Raw genomic sequence first — 20,811 nt, forward strand, 5'->3', positions numbered from 1 at the left:
AGTAATAAATCATCATGTAAGCTGAACACTCGTTTCCACGCAACTCCGAATCCTCACCTTACATGTCGACCCTGCCAGGAAAGCAGGACATGTATATGACGACTGGCAGAATGGTAGTATAAGACTGTCTCATCCGCTATTCTTTATGTCTTTTTTGTAAAGTTTTAAGTAACTGTAGGCACCTATTATTCGATGTTAGCGAGTTAATATTTAAAACTCAAAAAGGTTATATCGTTAAAAACTGTATTATTCAGAATTGCTTTAATTCAAGACATGGGCGATTTTGAAATTCATTTAGAGTGAGATTTTCGGTGGGGAATTTAGTTGCATCCGCATCCGCACTGTCCGCAGATGGAGACGGAGCCACAGGCGGGCGCGCAGCCGCCGAAGCAGACGGAGCCGAGCACGGGCACGGCGCCGGTGACGCAGGTGGTGCCGCACGCGTCGATGGGGCCGGCCGCGCTCACCTGTCCGCAGCCCTGCCCGCCGTACGAGGCGCAGCTACTGCCGGAGCTGGAACCGTAGCTGCTGCCGGAGCTGTACGAGCCGCAGCACTTCTGGCTCAACACGGACTGAAAATAATAATTAATTATGTTAAAAATGTATGATAGAATAGAATCCATGCACTGTGTTCCTCGTACATTTAATATATCCGATATGCATCAAGAAGTCAGCGTCAGCTATGCGTGTCGTTAAATATGTAGGACTCTAGGTATTTATTTCAATTTCAATAATCATTTATTTCAAATAACAAAGATTCATAATACATAGTAATACATGGTTAGTAACACAATAAACTTATTATCTAGGTTAGTATTCTTATATCTATGGTATTTGTACATTAATAACTAAATAAATACTCCATTGCAACAGTGCGCACATCACTCGACCACTTGTGCATAGTTAGTGATGTGCAAACTGCAGCAATGCCGTATAAATGGACAATCAATCCTATCCGCTATCATGGTCAGGATGCTGTTGCGGCTATCCCGCACCCTCCGCACGAGGGACGCGCATTTCTTTCTAATTGTTGCATAAAAGCAGTCAACTCTCGCCTCTGCAAACATCCCCGATGCGCTGCAGCAGCGGGGCAGCCGCATCAGCATCCTGAACGCATTATTATATTGTACGCGTAGGGCTGAGTACGTTTTTCGAGTGTAGTTTACCCACAGGCTGCTCGTGTAAAAAGATGTGCAATAAGCTTTAAAAAGCGTTTTTTTAACTTCGTTGGAGCAACGAGCAAACCTGCGGGCTAACATATTGGCTCTCACTGACAGCGCCCTACGCTCCCTTTCCATATCACTATCGTCTTTAAGACTCGGAGTAAGTATATGCCCCAAGTATTTAAATTGCTGCACTCTATTTAGTGGAGAACCATACAATTTAACCTCCGGCACACTAGTAGGCACTTGATTCCCCCTGCCAAAAACCATGTATTCGGATTTATTTACATTATATATCAACCCATGATCTGAGGCATACTTTTCACAGGTACTCAACAATTTCCTTAACCCACACACCGAGGCGCTCAGCAGGACCATGTCGTCCGCGTAACTTATATTGTTGACGGCTACGTCGTCCACATGGCAGCCAACATGTTGACCGCTAAGCTCCTCGATGAGTGAGTTAATATATACATTAAAAAGCGAGGGTGACGTCAGCCCCCCCTGCCTAACACCGCACTCCAGCCTATACCAGTCAGAGTATGTACCTGCCCATCTAACAGCGTTGACCTGATTTCCATACCAGTGTTTGAAAATTTGTATTAACTCCCACGGAACATTAATTTCCTTGAGTTTTTTCCACAAGATATCGTATGAAACCAGGTCAAACGCCTTCGACAGGTCAAGGAAACAGGCATAGATAGGAGTTTCTCGATCTGTGTAGTATCTGACGACATGCTTTAAACACAAGATGGCACTTTCGGTGGAAAGTCCGGGCCGAAACCCAAATTGGTTGTCATGCAGCTGCAGGTGTTGTTGCAATCGTGCGTTCAGCATGCCGTCAAACACTTTAGCTATGATAGTGGCCAGGGATATCGGCCTGTAGTTACTAGTATTGGACAGATCTCCCGTCTTATTTTTCACAATAGGCACCACTACCGTGCGTATGTGCGTGCGTGCGTTATTACCTGTTATATAATTCTTGCTTTATCGCCAGATCTCATTGATAAATTATAACTAAATGAGGATCACTATTAGGTATCAACCTAAGCATTTAGTTTGAAATGCGATTGGAAAAAATCTTCTCAACCATTAGATTGCTTCTGTGTTCAATACTTTTCAACATATGAACATGTTTTTTATATTTTTATGTAATCTTGATGTACTCAAAATGAAAATGGTGCTTCAACAAAATAGATTATAAAGTACCACAAAGTAAATTGTAGACATCGTCATTATTTTAATTAAATAATGTTTGACAAGAAATAAAATTATGCGTTTTTCGGCAACGCACATTGAACAAAACAAAACAAATTAATTTCTGTATTGTTATTTATGTTAAAAACGTGTAAAAAAAACTTTATGTAATGACAAAAAAAAATACCTGAATCAGGCAGAGCTGGAGACAGAGGACGAACACGGTGAATGGAGACATGGTGCTGTTCCTTAGCTTTCAAACTTACTTGAAACTATAATTGCTCATGTAGCTGGCTCAGCTTTTATACTAAAGCGGTTTCAATGGAATGTTGAAAACATTGATAACTCGAGCACGTGGTAGAAAATCAGTGTTTTGTCTTTTAAATAGTATTTTCCTAAAACAATGAGGTCTGAGCTGATAGTGACTGCAAACGTGATCAATCACAAGCTGTTGCTTTAATTGTTATATTTAATTAGTCTATTGTTTTAAATCAAAGGAATTTTCGAGTAGTGATAAAAAACCATTTATAAACTAGGTCTGCGAAGCAAAGAAACATTCTAGTGAGAACTTCCACTACGAACAGATCAAAATGGCGTTCAAGGTTGTGATCCTCTGCGCTTTCGCCCTTATGGTCCAGGTAACTTCACTACTCTTCTTATTTATGTTTTGGAAATAATTAACGCCTCGTGTGATTAATTATCACACTGCTTCTTATTTAACAAATGCTCTTTTAGCACTCTAAATTGCGTCATAATTATTTATTACTTAAACAATAAAGTCAATCAGTACCAACAACAAACACTTTGTGCTCAATGTACTCATCCTGATGCATATACTATTTGTGATATATTGGTGGCTCACCTTATAAATATTAACAAGGTACCTGAAATAAATAAATGTACTTTTAAATATTACAAGACAAGTCTTTATTTTTGTTAAGTATTGGATTAATATGTATATTTAATGTAATTTGTAACGCAGTCCATCTCCGGACAGAGCTGTGGTTGCTCGTGCGGGTCCGGCCGCTCTAGCAAATACAGCAGCTCCGGCTCTATTGGCTCCGTGTCCGTCTCCAACAGCGGCGGCGACCTCCTCGTCACCAGCGTCGGCCCCATCTCCCCCTCCGGCATCGCCGTCTCCTCCGACCTCAACCTGAGCGGAGACTTGGACGTTAACGGGCAACTGCCGTTCCTGAGCGCCGTGAAGTTCTCTGGTGAATACGACACCAAAGGGTCTGGCTGCGTGGACTACAGCTGCGGCACCTGCGGGAACGTAGCCATCACCAGCGTGCAGGGCGGCGGCTCCGGCTGCGGCTGCGGCAGCAAATACTAAGAGCACGTATATCGATGGATGACTCGATAACTTCAAGTTATTTTTGGCTGCCTAACTGCATACTCGTACATATGTACAATTGTGCTGATTTATTAAAATGCATTAACAAAATAAACATTGTTTTTGTCTCATAAACATAACTGTATTAAAATGATGGTGCTAGTGGCCTAGCGGTAAGGCTACTAACACCGGCTTGTCTTTAAGAGAGAAGAGAGTATGATGGAACTAATTTTGAGTAAAAGCTAAGGTAAGTACCTACTTGCCTGAGCCAAAGAACACCCGGTTCGTAAGCTTGCCTACTTCCTAAATTTTTATTGAATGGGTTCAAATTTTGCGTCCATGTTCGCTAGTACGTATTTTATTTATAGACAAAACTGCAAGTTCATATTAACGCATAAGAAAAAAAATAGCAATGGGCCTTATTTGGCGGTGCCTTACTTATTTCCAATATGGACGTTTTCCTAATAAAAGTAGCTTTCTTAAAAAGCACTGCCTGTAACAAGTTTGGGATTAATTTGTTAAAAAACAGCTACAGTTTACATCCGTACGTCATCGTTAACTTTCTGCACAACGTCATTACGTCACTCTCATTCGTCTCAAGCTTAGAGCATTTAATAACTGGAGTGGCCATTAAGAGCTTACCCCTCTGCCGAAAAACCTGCACAATTGTGCAAACTTTTGTATGGACTGACATGGCTATTTGTACGTTACTTACAAATGATGTAGAAATAGTAATACATTGGACGTCCGCAAAAATCGGCAGACTGTTTCGTAAAGAAAATGACAGCGATGACATCTCCAGTTACTAAATGCTCTAATGTCTCAAGTCACAACGTCACGTCATCCGCACTGCATCATAGAGTCTGTTCGGTAAGAGAAGAGTCGTGGAATTTATTAGGCCCCATACATTCCACGACTCTTCTCCTTCAGCACATACTCTAATAATTTAATAATATACATACACTTACGTTAAAATATAAGCGCACGGTCACTTTTTTCCTAGTGCTTTTTTTTTCTTTTCACAAATTGGCAAATAGAGTCCGACCACAGAAACTTTGCAGCGGAATAATTTGGCAGTGAATTAAAAAACTATATATGGCAATGTTTTTTAGCAGTCAGTAAACGTCATTCTCTATGGTATGTGTTTGTCAAAATCGTTTAAATATTCGTTGTGTTTTGTGATGAACGGGAAAAACATGGTGAAACCTTACAAAATCGGCGTGCGGGAATTACTTTTCCGCATAACGAATAATTTTACACTAGTAAAAAATCATCACTAGCCGATTCAAGCTCAAAAACTACAATGTTTACAAAATTTAGAGTTGATGACGAGTAAGTGGAATGAAACATTTTAATACTTGCACCATATGTAATAGATAATATATTATAATATTGGTTTAGACTTGGTTTAGACTAAGGTTTCACAGCAAATTGAACACACCTAATAGGTATAGGCGTACTATTACCTTATGAACTTCCTCTAAAGGCCCCTGTACACAATGGGCCAGCGTGGGCCAGTCTGAGGGACGCATTTATGCGTTAGAGGGAGCAAGTGATATTGCTATCTCATTCTACCGCATGGCTGCGTCCCTTGGAATGGCCGGCGCTGGCCCATTGTGTACAGGGGCCTTTACATTTCGAGAAACCCATTGGTTCTAGCTGGGTTTTGAGATCGAAGTCCTCTAACCCACAACCTCCATGCTTAGGCTTACGGCATGGGTGTCTACTAGTTAAAGCTTAAATTTATTTTGAATGTATGTCTATTGTTTTATTGGTTTATTTCTATTTTCCGAAATCCGAAGTTCGCAAATTGCGGGCAATTTCTCTGACAATATAATTACGCCTTAATGGGAGTAAAAGAAGAAAGATGCTCGCAATTTGCGAACTTACGTGTTTGCGGTAGGCTCTCTGTACCTATTTACCGCTAGGCCGTCGCGGATATTACAAAAGCTCAATAATTTTGATGAAGCCAAATGTCATATTCTCCCAAACCTCCCAATATTATTGATCAACATTTAGTATATGTATACATATTAATAGTGATATGTATTGTTGGAATTAAATTTATTTAACCATATAATGCACAGCTTAAATTTTTCATAGACTGTAAATATGGTAGAAATTTCACAAGTATCAAGACTATTTATGCCATTTTCTGTGGTGTTGTCACATACTGATTTTTGTAAAACTACTTTTTATCTAGCGCTGCAAAGTTTCTGTGGTCGGACTCTACCTACCAAGCGAATGTGTTTTAATTTATCTTCATAAGTATATATATTTTTTTAACTGTAAGGGTAAAAACAAGATTTTGTATGGTAGAGACCCAGAATGCCGCAAATTTCAAAGTTTAAAAAGATTGACTTATACAGTCAGCGCCAATAGTTCCAGAAACAAAATACATCGAAAATATGTACTACTTTATAAAAGTTTTATACAGAGATTTTCTCTACAGTTCGCAGTCTAACGTAAGTACATATCTCAAATATTTTGAAATTAATAGGTATAATAGAGATATCTTTTTTTGTTATTCTATAACAGAATGGTTCATTAGATACTTTTAATACGTATGTTAGTGTATACTAGACATAGTTATGTACGTAGCTCATAGTATTTACTGATGTATTCAGTGCAGTAATAAAGCATCATGTAAGCTGAACACTCGTTTCCACTCAATTCCGAATCCTCACCTTACATGACGACCCTGCCAGGAAAGCAGGACATGTATATGATGACTGGCAGGATGCTAGTATAGGACTGTCTCATCCGCTATTCTTTATGTCTTTTTTGTAAACTTTTAAGTAACTGTAGGCACCTATTATTCGATGTTAGCGAGTTAATATTTAAAACTCAAAAAGGTTATATCGTTAAAAACTGTATTATTCAGAATTGCTTTAATTCAAGACATGGGCGATTCAGAAATTCATTTAGAGTGAGATCTTCGGTGGGGAATTTAGTTGCATCCGCATCCGCACTGTCCGCAGATGGAGACGGAGCCACAGGCGGGCGCGCAGCCGCCGAAGCACACGGAGCCGAGCACGGGCACGGCGCCGGTGACGCAGGTGGTGCCGCACGCGTCGATGGGGCCGGCCGCGCTCACCTGTCCGCAGCCCTGCCCGCCGTACGAGGCGCAGCTGCTGCCGGAGCTGGAACCGTAGCTGCTGCCGGAGCTGTACGAGCCGCAGCACTTCTGGCTCAACACGCACTGAAAATAATAGTTAATTATGTTAAAAATGTATGATAGAATAGAATCCATGCACTGTGTTCCTCGTACATTTAATATATCCGATATGCATCAAGAAGTCAGCGTCAGCTATGCGTGTCGTTAAATATGTAGGACTCTAGGTATTTATTACCTGTTATATAATTCTTGCTTTATCGCCAGATCTCATTGATAAATTATAACTAAATGAGGATCACTATTAGGTATGAACCTAAGCATAGAGTTTGAAATGCGATTGGAAAAAATCTTCTCAACCATTAGATTGCTTCTGTGTTCAATACTTTTCAACATATGAACATGTTTTTTATATTTTTATGTAATCTTGATGTACTCAAAATGAAAATGGTGCTTCAACAAAATAGATTATAAAGTACCACAAAGTAAATTGTAGACGTCGTCATTATTTTAATTTAAATTTAATTAAATAATGTTTGACAAGAAATAAAATTTTGCGTTTTTCGGCAACGCACATTGAACAAAACAAAACAAATTAATTTCTGTATTGTTATTTATGTTAAAAACGTGTAAAAAAAACTTTATGTAATGACCAAAAAAAATACCTGAATCAGGCAGAGCTGGAGACAGAGGACGAACACGGTGAAGGGAGACATGGCGCTGTTCCTTAGCTTTCAAACTTACTTGAAACTATAATTGCTCATGTAGCTGGTTCAGCTTTTATACTAAAGCGGTTTCAATGGAATGTTGAAAACATTGATAACTCGAGCACGTGGTAGAAAATCAGTGTTTTGTCTTTTAAATAGTATTTTCCTAAAAATATGAGGTCTGAGCTGATAGTGACTGCAAACGTGATCAATCACAAGCTGTTGCTTTAATTGTTATATTTAATTAGTTTATTGTTTTAAATCAAAGGAATTTTCGAGTAGTGATAAAAAACCATTTATAAACTAGGTCTTCGAAGCAAAGAAACATTCTAGTGAGAACTTCCACTACGAACAGATCAAAATGGCGTTCAAGGTTGTGATCCTCTGCGCTTTCGCCCTTATGGTCCAGGTAACTTCACTACTCTTCTTATTTATGTTTTGGAAATAATTAACGCCTCGTGTGATTAATTATCACACTGCTTCTTATTTAACAAATGCTCTTTTAGCACTCTAAATTGCATCATAATTATTTATTACTTAAACAATAAAGTCAATCAGTACCAACAACAAACACTTTGTGTTCAATGTACTCATCCTGAAGCATATACTATTTGTGATATATTGGTTGCTCACCTTATAAATATTAACAAGGTACCTGAAATAAATAAATGTATATACTGTTAAATATTACAAGACAAGTCTTTATTTTTGTTAAGTATTGGATTAATATGTATATTTAATGTAATTTGTGTCGCAGTCCATCTCCGGACAGAGCTGTGGTTGCTCGTGCGGGTCCGGCCGCTCTAGCAAATACAGCAGCTCCGGCTCTATTGGCTCCGTGTCCGTCTCCAACAGCGGCGGCGACCTCCTCGTCACCAGCGTCGGCCCCATCTCCCCCTCCGGCATCGCCGTCTCCTCCGACCTCAACCTGAGCGGAGACTTGGACGTTAACGGGCAACTGCCGTTCCTGAGCGCCGTGAAGTTCTCTGGTGAATACGACACCAAAGGGTCTGGCTGCGTGGACTACAGCTGCGGCACCTGCGGGAACGTGGCCATCACCAGCGTGCAGGGCGGCGGCTCCGGCTGCGGCTGCGGCAGCAAATACTAAGAGCACGTATATCGACGGATGACTCGATAACTTCAAGTTATTTTTGGCTGCCTAACTGCATACTCGTACTTATGTACAATTGTGCTGATTTATTAAAATGCATTAACAAAATAAACATAGTTTTTGTCTCATAAACATAACTGTATTCAAATGATGGTGCTAGTGGCATAGCGGTAAGGCTACTAACACCGGCTTGTCTTTAAGAGAGAAGAGAGTATGATGGAACTAATTTTGAGTAAAAGCTAAGGTAAGTACCTACTTACCTAAGCCAAAGAACACCCGGTTCGTAAGCTTGCCTACTTCCAAAATTTTTATTGAATGGGTTCAAATTTTGCGTCCATGTTCGCTAGTAGGTATTTTATTTATAGACAAAACTGCAAGTTCATATTAACGCATAAGAAAAAAAAATTGCAATGGGCCTTATTTGGCGGTGCCTCACTTATTTCCAATATGGACGTTTTCCTAATAAAAGTAGCTTTCTTAAAAAGCACTGCCTGTAACAAGTTTGGGATTAATTTGTTAAAAAACAGCTACAGTTAACATCCGTACGTCATCGTTAAATTTCTGCACAACGTCATTACGTCACTCTCATTCGTCTCAAGCTTAGAGCATTTAATAACTGGAGTGGCCATTAAGAGCTTACCCCTGTGCCGAAAAACCTGCACAATTGTGCAAACTTTTGTATGGACTGACATGGCTATTTGTACGTTACTTACAAATGATGTAGAAATAGCTTCGAGCAACACCGGCTTCCGACACATCGGAAGGGAGGGGCCCAAGCGATATCTCACCGTACAAATCTTTCTGCCATTTTTCGCGGGGGGAAAGGTGCACACAGTCGCACTTCTCACACACTTACATACAAAATCTAATCTGTAATGACGACACAAATACATAGAAAATGACACACGTCAAAGACAAATCTTGCAAACCTCGATCTCTTTTTGTGTACGGACGAGTGACAAGTGTCACAACACGCACACTAACACATTTTCGTTGAAGTATGTTATTGTATTCTGAGAGATGAGAAGTCGGATTTGTCGCTCGACCGATCCGCAATTTGTACTGAGCGAGCAAAATCGATAAATCCAACAATTACATGAGACTAAAATATAATAATTGTGTTTGAATGTAATTAAACGTATGATATGTAAAAAAAATATTACATGTGAAATGTAACACTTTCTTTTTGTAAATTTGATGTCCTCGACCTCTTTTTATAACAAAAAACCGAGCAAACAGGCATTTTTGTGCAGCAGTGTTCACGCGCGCGTCTGGACTCGGTCTAGTGAAAAATCCAAGTGCAACTAGTTTTATTACCCGCGCTAGATTAGATTGACGCGCTAATCTTGTACCTCGGCAGAGGGGAAATAGTGCGAATGCCGCCTCCCTTCCGTGTTGCTCGAAGAGAAATAGTAATACATTGGACGTCCGCAAAAATCGGCAGACTGTTTCGTAAAGAAAATGACAGCGATGACATCTCCAGTTACTAAATGCTCTAATGTCTCAAGTCACAACGTCACGTCATCCGCACTGCATCATAGAGTCTGTTCGGTAAGAGAAGAGTCGTGGAATTTATTAGGCCCCATACATTCCACGACTCTTCTCCTTCAGCACATACTCTAATAATTTAATATTATACATACACTTACGTTAAAATATAAGCGCACGGTCACTTTTTTCCTAGTGCTTTTTTTTTCTTTTCGCAAATTGGCAAATAGAGTCCGACCACAGAAACTTTGCAGCGGAATAATTTGACAGTGAATTAAAAAACTATATATGGCAATGTTTTTTAGCAGTCAGTAAACGTCATTCTCTATGGTATGTGTTTGTCAAAATCGTTTAAATATTCGTTGTGTTTTGTGATGAACGGGAAAAACATGGTGAGACCTTACAAAATCGGCGTGCGGGAATTACTCTTCCGCATAACGAATAATTTTACACTAGTAAAAAATCAGCACTAGCCGATTCAAGCTCAAAAACTACAATGTTTACAAAATTTAGAGTTGATGACGAGTAAGTGGAATGAAACATTTTAATACTTGCACCATATGTAATAGATAATATACAGGGTTACTTTTTTACCGGTACAATAAATTTTACCACATCATTGGTATCGATAATAGATCACATTGCACAAATAAAAAAAAATTTTTTTTATTTCGCATCAATTAATTTATCCTTCACCAATTTAGTAACTTCTGGTTGCACTAATTACAAGGTGTCAACGGTATGAGGTAAAAGGGGCGGGGCGGGGCGAGCGGCCGGCGGCGCACGATTTGACAACTGTTGGAGACTAAGAACGCAACCTCATTAGATAGGTTTTATTTTTCTGTTCTTACTGACATGTGTTGTCACGTCACTTCTTGATTTCCTTCAAAAATACGTTTGTGTTATTTGTTCCCGTTTTATTTAACTCTCACTTATCTTACAAATAACCATCAACAACAAAGCATCCGGGAAACTGCGAATGCAAAGTGCAACCCTTTGACCGATAAGACAGACTAGTCCGCGCGAATCGTCCTTCGTGAGTGCACGCACGCAGTTTCCGTACTTCCTACCCTACAGTCGAAAGTTACGCGCGCGTCACGATTAGCGAGTACTACGAAATGGTTCGTAGTTACTTTCTTAGTGGTGAAAATACAGTGGCAGCTCAGCGGCTATACGCTGAGGAAAGTTTGCCCCGTCTGCAAAACGCCGGTGTTATTGCACCACAAATACCTAATCCCAGGACATTTATGAGAGTGACGCAGCGTCTTTTAGACTACGGACAGTTTACTGCGCCGGCGCACGCTCAAGGCCGAGGAGGGAGACCTCCCTTAGCAGTGGAGATCGAGGAAGCGATATTCGCGTTCTTCGAGGAAGACCCTAGGAGGAGCACCAACGACGCGGCACGGCGCTTCGGCGTTAGTCAGTACGTGGTTTGGAAATTATTAAACACGGCAGGAATGCATCCCTACCACTACCAGCCAGTGCAAGCGTTCCACGACGGTGACGCCGGCCCACGACAAGACTTCTGCCGTTGGTTAATAAACAACCACGAAGAAAACATTCTATGGACCGACGAAGCCCTTTTTACTAGAGTGGGCATTTACAACGTTCACAATGAACACTGGTGGTCTTTTAATAATCCACACCAAATTAAAGAACACTACCACCAGCGAAGGTTCAGTGCAAACGTGTGGGCAGGTGTTTACAAAAACACAGTAATAGGGCCAATTTTCATCGAAGGACGCCTGACGGGAGGAAGTTATTTAGACATGCTTCGTGGGGTGATAGAGGAAAAAATTGAAGACGAGTTGCCTATCGCCAGACAGCTGGATCGCAACTTTTTCTTCATGCAAGACGGCGCGCCGCCTCACTTCGCACTGGCAGTACGAGGGTACTTAAATGAAAGGTACGGACAGAGGTGGATTGGACGTGGAGGACCAGTTCCATGGCCAGCCAGGTCACCTGACTTGACCCCGTGTGATTTTTTTTTGTGGGGGGAGGTAAAACGGCGAGTGTACGTTGAAGAGGCCGAAAATTACCAAGACTTGAAAGACAAAATAATAAGTGCGTTTGACGAAATTAAACGTGAAAATTACTTGGAAAGAATCGAAGCAAACGTACAAAAACGGGCACGGCTTTGTTTACAAAACCACGGACAGCATTTTGAACATTTACTTAAGTATGTGAATTAGTACGAGAAATGGACTCCATTAATTAGGTATGTAGGGTAGATTTCAATCATTGTATTCCAATTTTTTAAATACGCCTCAATGAAAAATGTTGCAGACTTACTTCGTAATTTTATCAGATTTCGAGACCTTTTGTCATACTTCACACAAAGCAACATCTTCATTTTGACGGTCCTAAGCCCGTGCAAGTATGAAGGAAGAATTGGGATCAAGTAGTATTCTTTTATGACAATACGTGCGCCGCCGCCGCTCGCTAAATCGCGCGCGATGACGTAAACAAACAGTTGCCAGTTCGTGCGTTTGCTAATTGATGCGTAAGGCATCCACATTTTCTAGTACTTTAGCGGATAAGTTCGGGCATTGGTATTTTTGATTTTTTGTTCCCAAATAGTAGTAACAAAGAATGCTGGTATTTTTTATTATTGGCAACAATTACGTATGTTGATTTATTGTACTGGTAAAAAAGTAACCCTGTATTATAATAAATAATAATAAATAAATAAATAAATAACACACCTAATAGGTATAGGCGTACTATTACCTTATGAACTTCCTCTAAAGGCCCCTGTACACAATGGGCCAGCGTGGGCCAGTCTGAGGGACGCATTTATGCGTTAGAGGGAGCAAGTGATATTGCTATCTCATTCTACCGCATGGCTGCGTCCCTTGGAATGACCGGCGCTGGCCCATTGTGTACAGGGGCCTTTACATTTCGAGAAACCCATTGGTTCTAGCTGGGTTTTGAGATCGAAGTCCTCTAACCCACAACCTCCATGCTTAGGCTTACGGCATGGGTGTCTACTAGTTAAAGCTTAAATTTATTTTGAATAAGAAGTTCGCAAATTGCGGGCAATTTCTCTGACAATATAATTACGCCTTAATGGGAGTAAAAGAAGAAAGATGCTCGCAATTTGCGAACTTACGTGTTTGCGGTAGGCTCTCTGTACCTATTTACCGCTGGGCCGTCGCGGATATTACAAAAGCTCAATAATTTTGATGAAGCCAAATGTCATATTCTCCCAAACCTCCCAATATTATTGATCAACATTTAGTATATGTATACATATTAATAGTGATATATATTGTTGGAATTAAATTTATTTAACCATATAATGCACAGCTTAAATTTTTCATAGACTGTAAATATGGTAGAAATTTCACAAGTATCAAGACTATTTATGCCATTTTCTGTGGTGTTGTCACATACTGATTTTTGTAAAACTACTTTTTATCTAGCGCTGCAAAGTTTCTGTGGTCGGACTCTACCTACCAAGCGAATGTGTTTTAATTTATCTTTATAAGTATATATATTTTTTTAACAGTAAAGGGTAAAAACAAGATTTTGTATGGTAGAGACCCAGAATGCCGCAAATTTCAAAGTTTAAAAAGATTGACTTATACAGTCAGCGCCAATAGTTCCAGAAAGAAAATACATCGAAAATATGTAGGGGAGAGTGGGTAACAGTGACTAACGGGTAACAGTGAATAAAATGCCGCTGTCCGTGTATTTACGCACACAAACACTTGTACTCTTGTCAAACGTTCGCTTCGAGCGTTCCCCCCGCACCGCGCCAGTCGTCGCCACGCTCACACGCCGGGAGGTCACGCGCCGGCAACGTACCGCCATAGTAAGTAGCAAATTAAATTTTTACGTGTTTTTAAAAAGTGTGTTGTGTCAAATTCTTTAAGGGTTTTGTGTGTTTGTGGATTATTTAGTGTTGTGTAGTGTTTCGGTTAGCCTAAAATGCTATTATTTTGCCCTTAACAAGAGTCTATAATTTATTCCGAATTTTTGATTTCGGTAACGGTGGTTGGGTCACAATGGATAATTTCAACTTGGGTTGCAGTGGATAAGTATCCACTGTAACCCACGTATATTTGTTCTTTACACTTCGCTAATTACTTTATATTTTCTCGTCTTTTAGGTTACAAAATGCCTCGAAATAGGACAAGGAAGACTAAGATCGGACTAAGAAGCTGTTATGGATCACAACCATTCTAATTCTGTAATATCGTCAACTGCTCTAGTTCCGTTAACCGCAACTCCTGGTGAAGTTTTAACTCCTGGGGCAGGGCCTTCAAAAGCTTTTAAGAGCCCTTTAGATATTAGAGGATTACCTAAAGCAGGCCCAAGAAAAAATAATAGAAAGCCAAGGAGGAAATGTAAATCAATGATAGCTACAGACACACCTAATAAGAATGAGATTGAAGAACGAGAAATTGCTAAACATTCCAAGAAAAAAAAGCAAGCAGTAAAGAAAAGGACGACCGTCAAAAGGAGTGTTGCAAAGTGATTCATTAATATAATACATTTAAAACGATACATTAATATAATGTTCACTCCGAGGAAGAAGGATCGTTTGCAGAAACAGAAACTGATTTTGGTATCGTTGATCCAGAATGTTTCGGACAGTTGCCGACTTTACCAAAAGAAGGCAATTTTGTCCTAGTAGAGTTTAAAACAAATAATAAAAAGGTTTTCAACGCTGGAAAGGCGTTAAAAGATGCAGCAAATGGGGAAACCGAGATAAGTTTTTTAAGGAGAGATTCTACAAATGGGAAATATCGCCTCCCAAATGTCGACATAAAAATGTTTATGCCTAATCCATCCTATTCGGGACAAACAAAAAGGCAGCAGGGGTGTTATACCTTAGATTTAGGTTTTTCTGGAATAGATATTCGTTCACAATGTTTAGCTTCATCATTCATGCTAATTAAAATTGAAGCATTGTTTTGATACTTTAATTATAATATTAATATAATTATTGTTCATTAAATGTAGTTTAAGACACTCTGTTCTAGTGTAAATTATTAATAGTGATCTTATGAATCCAAATGATTAATAAATAATATTTGTTAATTGATTTTTTTTTTAATAAATCCTGCAATAAATCACTGTGACCCATGAAGTTCACTGTACCCCAAGGGCTTATCCAAAGTAACCCATGCATGGGTTACAGTGGATAATTTCCCATTTATAAAAAAATATACTTTTGACGAAAATCTATGGCTGTTAGAGTGTCTATCGTGTGTTTTTTGTGTACCCTGATAGTGTTAAAAAACAATGGATTGAAATGCTAGGGCTAAATGTACTTAGCTTCAGAAATATTGGGCTTCAAACAAAAGTGTATCCACTGTTACCCACTCTCCCCTACCACTTTATAAAAGTTTTATACAGAGATTTTCTCTACAGTTCGCAGTCTAACGTAAGTACATATCTCAAATATTTTGTAATTAATAGGTATAATAGAGATATCTTTTTTTGTTATTCTATAACAGAATGGTTCATTAGATACTTTTAATACGTATGTTAGTGTATACTAGACATAGTTATGTACGTAGCTCATAGTATTTACTGATGTATTCAGTGCAGTAATAAAGCATCATGTAAGCTGAACACTCGTTTCCACTCAATTCCGAATCCTCACCTTACATGACGACCCTGCCAGGAAAGCAGGACATGTATATGATGACTGGCAGGATGCTAGTATAGGACTGTCTCATCCGCTATTCTTTATGTCTTTTTTGTAAACTTTTAAGTAACTGTAGGCACCTATTATTCGATGTTAGCGAGTTAATATTTAAAACTCAAAAAGGTTATATCGTTAAAAACTGTATTATTCAGAATTGCTTTAATTCAAGACATGGGCGATTCAGAAATTCATTTAGAGTGAGATCTTCGGTGGGGAATTTAGTTGCATCCGCATCCGCACTGTCCGCAGATGGAGACGGAGCCACAGGCGGGCGCGCAGCCGTCGAAGCACACGGAGCCGAGCACGGGCACGGCGCCGGTGACGCAGGTGGTGCCGCACGCGTCGATGGGGCCGGCCGCGCTCACCTGTCCGCAGCCCTGCCCGCCGTACGAGGCGCAGCTGCTGCCGGAGCTGGAACCGTAGCTGCTGCCGGAGCTGTACGAGCCGCAGCACTTCTGGCTCAACACGCACTGAAAATAATAGTTAATTATGTTAAAAATGTATGATAGAATAGAATCCATGCACTGTGTTCCTCGTACATTTAATATATCCGATATGCATCAAGAAGTCAGCGTCAGCTATGCGTGTCGTTAAATATGTAGGACTCTAGGTATTTATTACCTGTTATATAATTCTTGCTTTATCGCCAGATCTCATTGATAAATTATAACTAAATGAGGATCACTATTAGGTATGAACCTAAGCATAGAGTTTGAAATGCGATTGGAAAAAATCTTCTCAACCATTAGATTGCTTCTGTGTTCAATACTTTTCAACATATGAACATGTTTTTTATATTTTTATGTAATCTTGATGTACTCAAAATGAAAATGGTGCTTCAACAAAATAGATTATAAAGTACCACAAAGTAAATTGTAGACGTAGTCATTATTTTAATTTCAATTTAATTAAATAATGTTTGACAAGAAATAAAATTATGCGTTTTTCGGCAACGCACATTGAACAAAACAAAACAAATTAATTTCTGTATTGTTGTTTATGTGTGTGTTTATACGAATGTGAATTGCCGTCAGAAACAATCGAACTCATTCAAGATATCTACAACAAGAGCGTTAGTCGAGTGAGATTGGACAAAACTGGTGCCGAAATACATATTCGAAGAGGTGTAAGACAGGGGGACCCCCTCTCTCCTACATTATTTATTACAGTTTTACAACATATTATGAAGAAACTCGATTGGTCAAAAAAAGGCATAAACATAAAAGGAAAATACTTAAGCAACTTACGCTTCGCTGACGTCCTAGTCCTTTTCTCAGAGACAGCATCACAATTGGAAGAGATGATAAACGAACTTGACTGTATTAGCCGTGATATTGGTTTGGAATTAAATATCGACAAAACGAAAATCATGTCCAATAAAGCTCATAGACCTATTTTCGTCGAAAACAAACAGATAGAGTATGTAGAGCAATATATATACTTAGGTAAACAACTGTCTCTATCAAAGTCTAGACACCGTGACGAATTAGAAAGACGTATTACAATGACGTGGAATAAATTCTGGAGCCACAAGGAAGTCCTAAAGTCTAACATACCCTTAAGACTAAAAAAGAAAATTCTGGACTCATGTCTCCTACCTTGTCTTTCCTACGCAAGCCAAACATGGATATTTAATGCATACACGAAAAGAAAAATTACAACTTGTCAAAGAGCCATGGAGCGGAGTATCATGAACCTAAAACTTATAGACAAACAACGTCATACGGCTATAAGGGAAAAGACTAAAGTCATCGACGCTCTATCACATTGTAAGAAACTAAAATGGAAGTGGGCTGGCCACGTAGCACGAATGAACAACGAAAGATGGACTAAGAGAGTCACTACTTGGGCGGGACCTCCCGGTAAAAGAAAGTCAGGCCACCCACTGGGAAGATGGACGGAAGACCTAAAGAAGTTTGCCAGCGACGACTGGGTAACAATAGCCCAAGACAGGGAAATGTGGAGTAAAATGGAGGAGGCCTTTACTCGTCAAGAGGTCCTTAATAATAAAAACTAAATTATTGATCAGAATTCAATTTAAATTTGCACGACATTAGTTTGATAATATTTAATTTAATTTAATTTAATAATGTATTACTATTTAATTTAATAATGAAATATGTATACTTTTTTTGTTAAGGAATTAAATGGCTTAAATAAAAAAATAATTGTTATTTATGTTAAAAACGTGTAAAAAAAACTTTATGTAATGACAAAAAAAAATACCTGAATCAGGCAGAGCTGGAGACAGAGGACGAACACGGTGAAGGGAGACATGGCGCTGTTCCTTAGCTTTCAAACTTACTTGAAACTATAATTGCTCATGTAGCTGGCTCAGCTTTTATACTAAAGCGGTTTCAATGGAATGTTGAAAACATTGATAACTCGAGCACGTGGTAGAAAATCAGTGTTTTGTCTTTTAAATAGTATTTTCCTAAAACAATGAGGTCTGAGCTGATAGTGACTGCAAACGTGATCAATCATAAGCTGTTGCTTTAATTGTTATATTTAATTAGTCTATTGTTTTAAATCAAAGGAATTTTCGAGTAGTGATAAAAAACCATTTATAAACTAGGTCTTCGAAGCAAAGAAACATTCTAGTGAGAACTTCCACTACGAACAGATCAAAATGGCGTTCAAGGTTGTGATCCTCTGCGCTTTCGCCCTTATGGTCCAGGTAACTTCACTACTCTTCTTATTTATGTTTTGGAAATAATTAACGCCTCGTGTGATTAATTATCACACTGCTTCTTATTTAACAAATGCTCTTTTAGCACTCTAAATTGCATCATAATTATTTATTACTTAAACAATAAAGTCAATCAGTACCAACAACAAACACTTTGTGCTCAATGTACTCATCCTGATGCATATACATACTATTTGCGATATATTGGTTTGCTCACCTTATAAATATTAACTAGGTAAATACCTGAAATAAATAAATGTATATACTTTTAAATATTTCAAGTCTTTATTTTTGTTAAGTATTGGATTAATATGTATTTCATGATATTTGTGTCGCAGTCCATCTCCGGACAGAGCTGTGGTTGCTCGTGCGGGTCCGGCCGCTCTGGCAAATACAGCAGCTCCGGCTCTATTGGCTCCGTGTCCGTCTCCAACAGCGGCGGCGACCTCCTCGTCACCAGCGTCGGCCCCATCTCCCCCTCCGGCATCGCCGTCTCCTCCGAGCTCGACCTGCGCGGAGACTTGGACGTTAACGGGCAACTGCCGTTCCTGAGCGCCGTGAAGTTCTCTGGCGAATACGACACTAAAGGGTCCGGCTGCGTGGACTACAGCTGCGGCACCTGCGGGAACGTGGCCATCACCAGCGTGCAGGGCGGCGGCTCCGGTTGCGGCTGCGGCTCCAAATACTAAGAGCACGTATATCGACGGATGACTCGATAACTTCAAGTTATTTTTGGCTGCCTAACTGCATACTCGTACCTATCTACCTATGTACAATTGTAAGGATATGATCCATTAAAACTTGTTGCTCAAATAAGTATTTTTTTATCTTATGCTTAAGAAAAAAAAACCTGACTAGTCGTAATATGGACTCTAAGTAGGTATCCCTAAAGTCATATAAGTCGCTTTCGTAAAAAAAACACTACCTACAGCGAGTTATTAGATAAAATAAATTGTTAATAAACCGATAAAACGCTGTGTTAAGAAGAAACACCTACATTATTAAAATTATTAGTTTATTAAATCTCTGACGCTCTTAATTTGCTTTAGGTATGTGAGTTAGGTACGTGTTTGTAGTTATTGACCTAAATAATATTGCTAAATAGGCCTCCGATTAAGCAGCCATGCTATTTAGGTTGAATCACAATATTAATAGTTTAAAGGGGACTTGTAAAATTGACATTGAATTCAATTTAATTCAATTTCTAGTTTTAACTTTAGTTTTAATATTGTTTTCTGATGAGTTTATACATCAAATATATTCGGCGCCTTACCGATTTCTGTTAAAACAAAAAACAAAAAATAAAACAATTCGGTCAATACGGTGTAAACGTAAATGTCAAAAACATACAAAAATAAAAACACACATACACACACACACCTAAAACATTCTATTGTGTGATAATTTAATAAATCGTTTGATTTCAACCTGCATTTACAAGGGGATGTTAAGTGATGTTTTCAAGACGGGTAATTTGACGGCGTTTGGAACTAGTTAGGGTTCCGTAGCCAAATGGCAAAAAACGGAACCCCTATGGCTTCGTCATGTCTGTCTGTCTGTCTGTCCGTCCGTAGAGTATGTCACAGCCACTTTTTTCCGAAACTAAATAACTATACTGTTGAAACTTGGTAAGTAGATGTATTCTGTGAACGGCATTAAGATTTTCACACAAAAATAGAAAAAAAAACAATAAATTTTGGGGTTTCCCCATACTTAGAACTGAAACTCAAAATTTTTTTTTCATCAAACGCATACGTGTGGGGTATCTATGGATAGGTCATCAAAAATGATATTGAGTTTTCTTATATAATGGTAAAATGTGTACCCCCCCCCCCCCCGTAACTTCTAAAATAAGAGAATGATAAATTCAAAAAAAAAAACAACGGGTGGCACTACGGGAGTGCCGACAGAAGTGAAAACTCAATGACTACTATGTCTGCAGCACTATATATAATTGACCCATCCTCCTTTCTATTGAAAAACTTTAGTTTCCAAATTGCTGGTCAGTGAGCTTGTTTAAAATTCGGAATTCAAATTTGTAGCGTTAATTGTTTAAAATTCGAATAGAAATTGTAAAGTTACCTTGCAGACCTCGCATCTAAATATATTTGGTCATGATATTTTGAGTTTAATTCACCAGTACTAGAGTTCACTTTTATTAGCGATTATGAATTAGCGATTTCATCAAGATGTAGCTATATTGAATTATATTTGAGTGATAAAATAAAAAAAATAAAAGAAAAGAAAATAAATAAAAGAGATAACATAAGATATAAGAGATATAAAGTTAGAATATGTAACTGTGAGATCCTCGTATTTCAACCCGTACAAGATTAGAACCTTTTT

At 38.9% G+C, this 20,811-nt stretch overlaps 3 protein-coding genes across 4 annotated transcripts in view; 2 read left to right on the forward strand and 1 right to left on the reverse strand.

The window, feature by feature from the left end:
• The window catches only part of LOC134802662 (uncharacterized), a 58,651-nt gene that overhangs the window by 29,259 nt on the left and 8,581 nt on the right, over nt 1-20,811 (reverse strand). The gene's annotated exons all lie outside the window — the stretch shown is intronic.
• LOC134802826 (chorion class high-cysteine HCB protein 12-like) lies at nt 2,761-8,623 on the forward strand. 2 transcript variants are annotated; one of them, XM_063775554.1, is made up of 3 exons: nt 2,761-2,998; nt 3,343-3,425; nt 8,323-8,623. In XM_063775554.1, exons 1-3 carry the CDS (start codon nt 2,951-2,953, stop codon nt 8,621-8,623), a joined length of 432 nt encoding a protein of 143 aa, XP_063631624.1. In that variant the 5' UTR covers nt 2,761-2,950. The 2 variants fall into 2 exon arrangements, with proteins under 2 accessions (XP_063631624.1, XP_063631625.1); XM_063775555.1 differs by lacking the exons at nt 2,761-2,998; nt 3,343-3,425 and adding an exon at nt 7,848-7,924 and having other exon boundaries at nt 8,273-8,623.
• Nucleotides 18,352-19,154, forward strand: LOC134802601 (chorion class high-cysteine HCB protein 12-like). The gene is made up of 2 exons (XM_063775239.1): nt 18,352-18,453; nt 18,804-19,154. Exons 1-2 carry the CDS (start codon nt 18,406-18,408, stop codon nt 19,152-19,154), a joined length of 399 nt encoding a protein of 132 aa, XP_063631309.1. The 5' UTR covers nt 18,352-18,405.

Source organism: Cydia splendana, chromosome 25 (assembly GCF_910591565.1).
Source record: "Cydia splendana chromosome 25, ilCydSple1.2, whole genome shotgun sequence".
Lineage (NCBI taxonomy): Eukaryota > Metazoa > Arthropoda > Insecta > Lepidoptera > Tortricidae > Cydia > Cydia splendana.

Excerpts from the sequence above, each read along its gene's own strand:
- LOC134802601 (XM_063775239.1), top strand. The coding sequence starts at position 18,406 with ATGGCGTTCAAGGTTGTGATCCTCTGCGCTTTCGCCCTTATGGTCCAG. Across the intron at positions 18,454-18,803 it reads CTTTCGCCCTTATGGTCCAG|TCCATCTCCGGACAGAGCTG; the intron begins GTAACTTCACTA and ends TTTGTGTCGCAG.
- LOC134802826 (XM_063775554.1), top strand. The coding sequence starts at position 2,951 with ATGGCGTTCAAGGTTGTGATCCTCTGCGCTTTCGCCCTTATGGTCCAG. Across the intron at positions 2,999-3,342 it reads CTTTCGCCCTTATGGTCCAG|TCCATCTCCGGACAGAGCTG; the intron begins GTAACTTCACTA and ends TTTGTAACGCAG. Across the intron at positions 3,426-8,322 it reads TCCGGCTCTATTGGCTCCGT|CAAATACAGCAGCTCCGGCT; the intron begins GTCCGTCTCCAA and ends CGGCCGCTCTAG.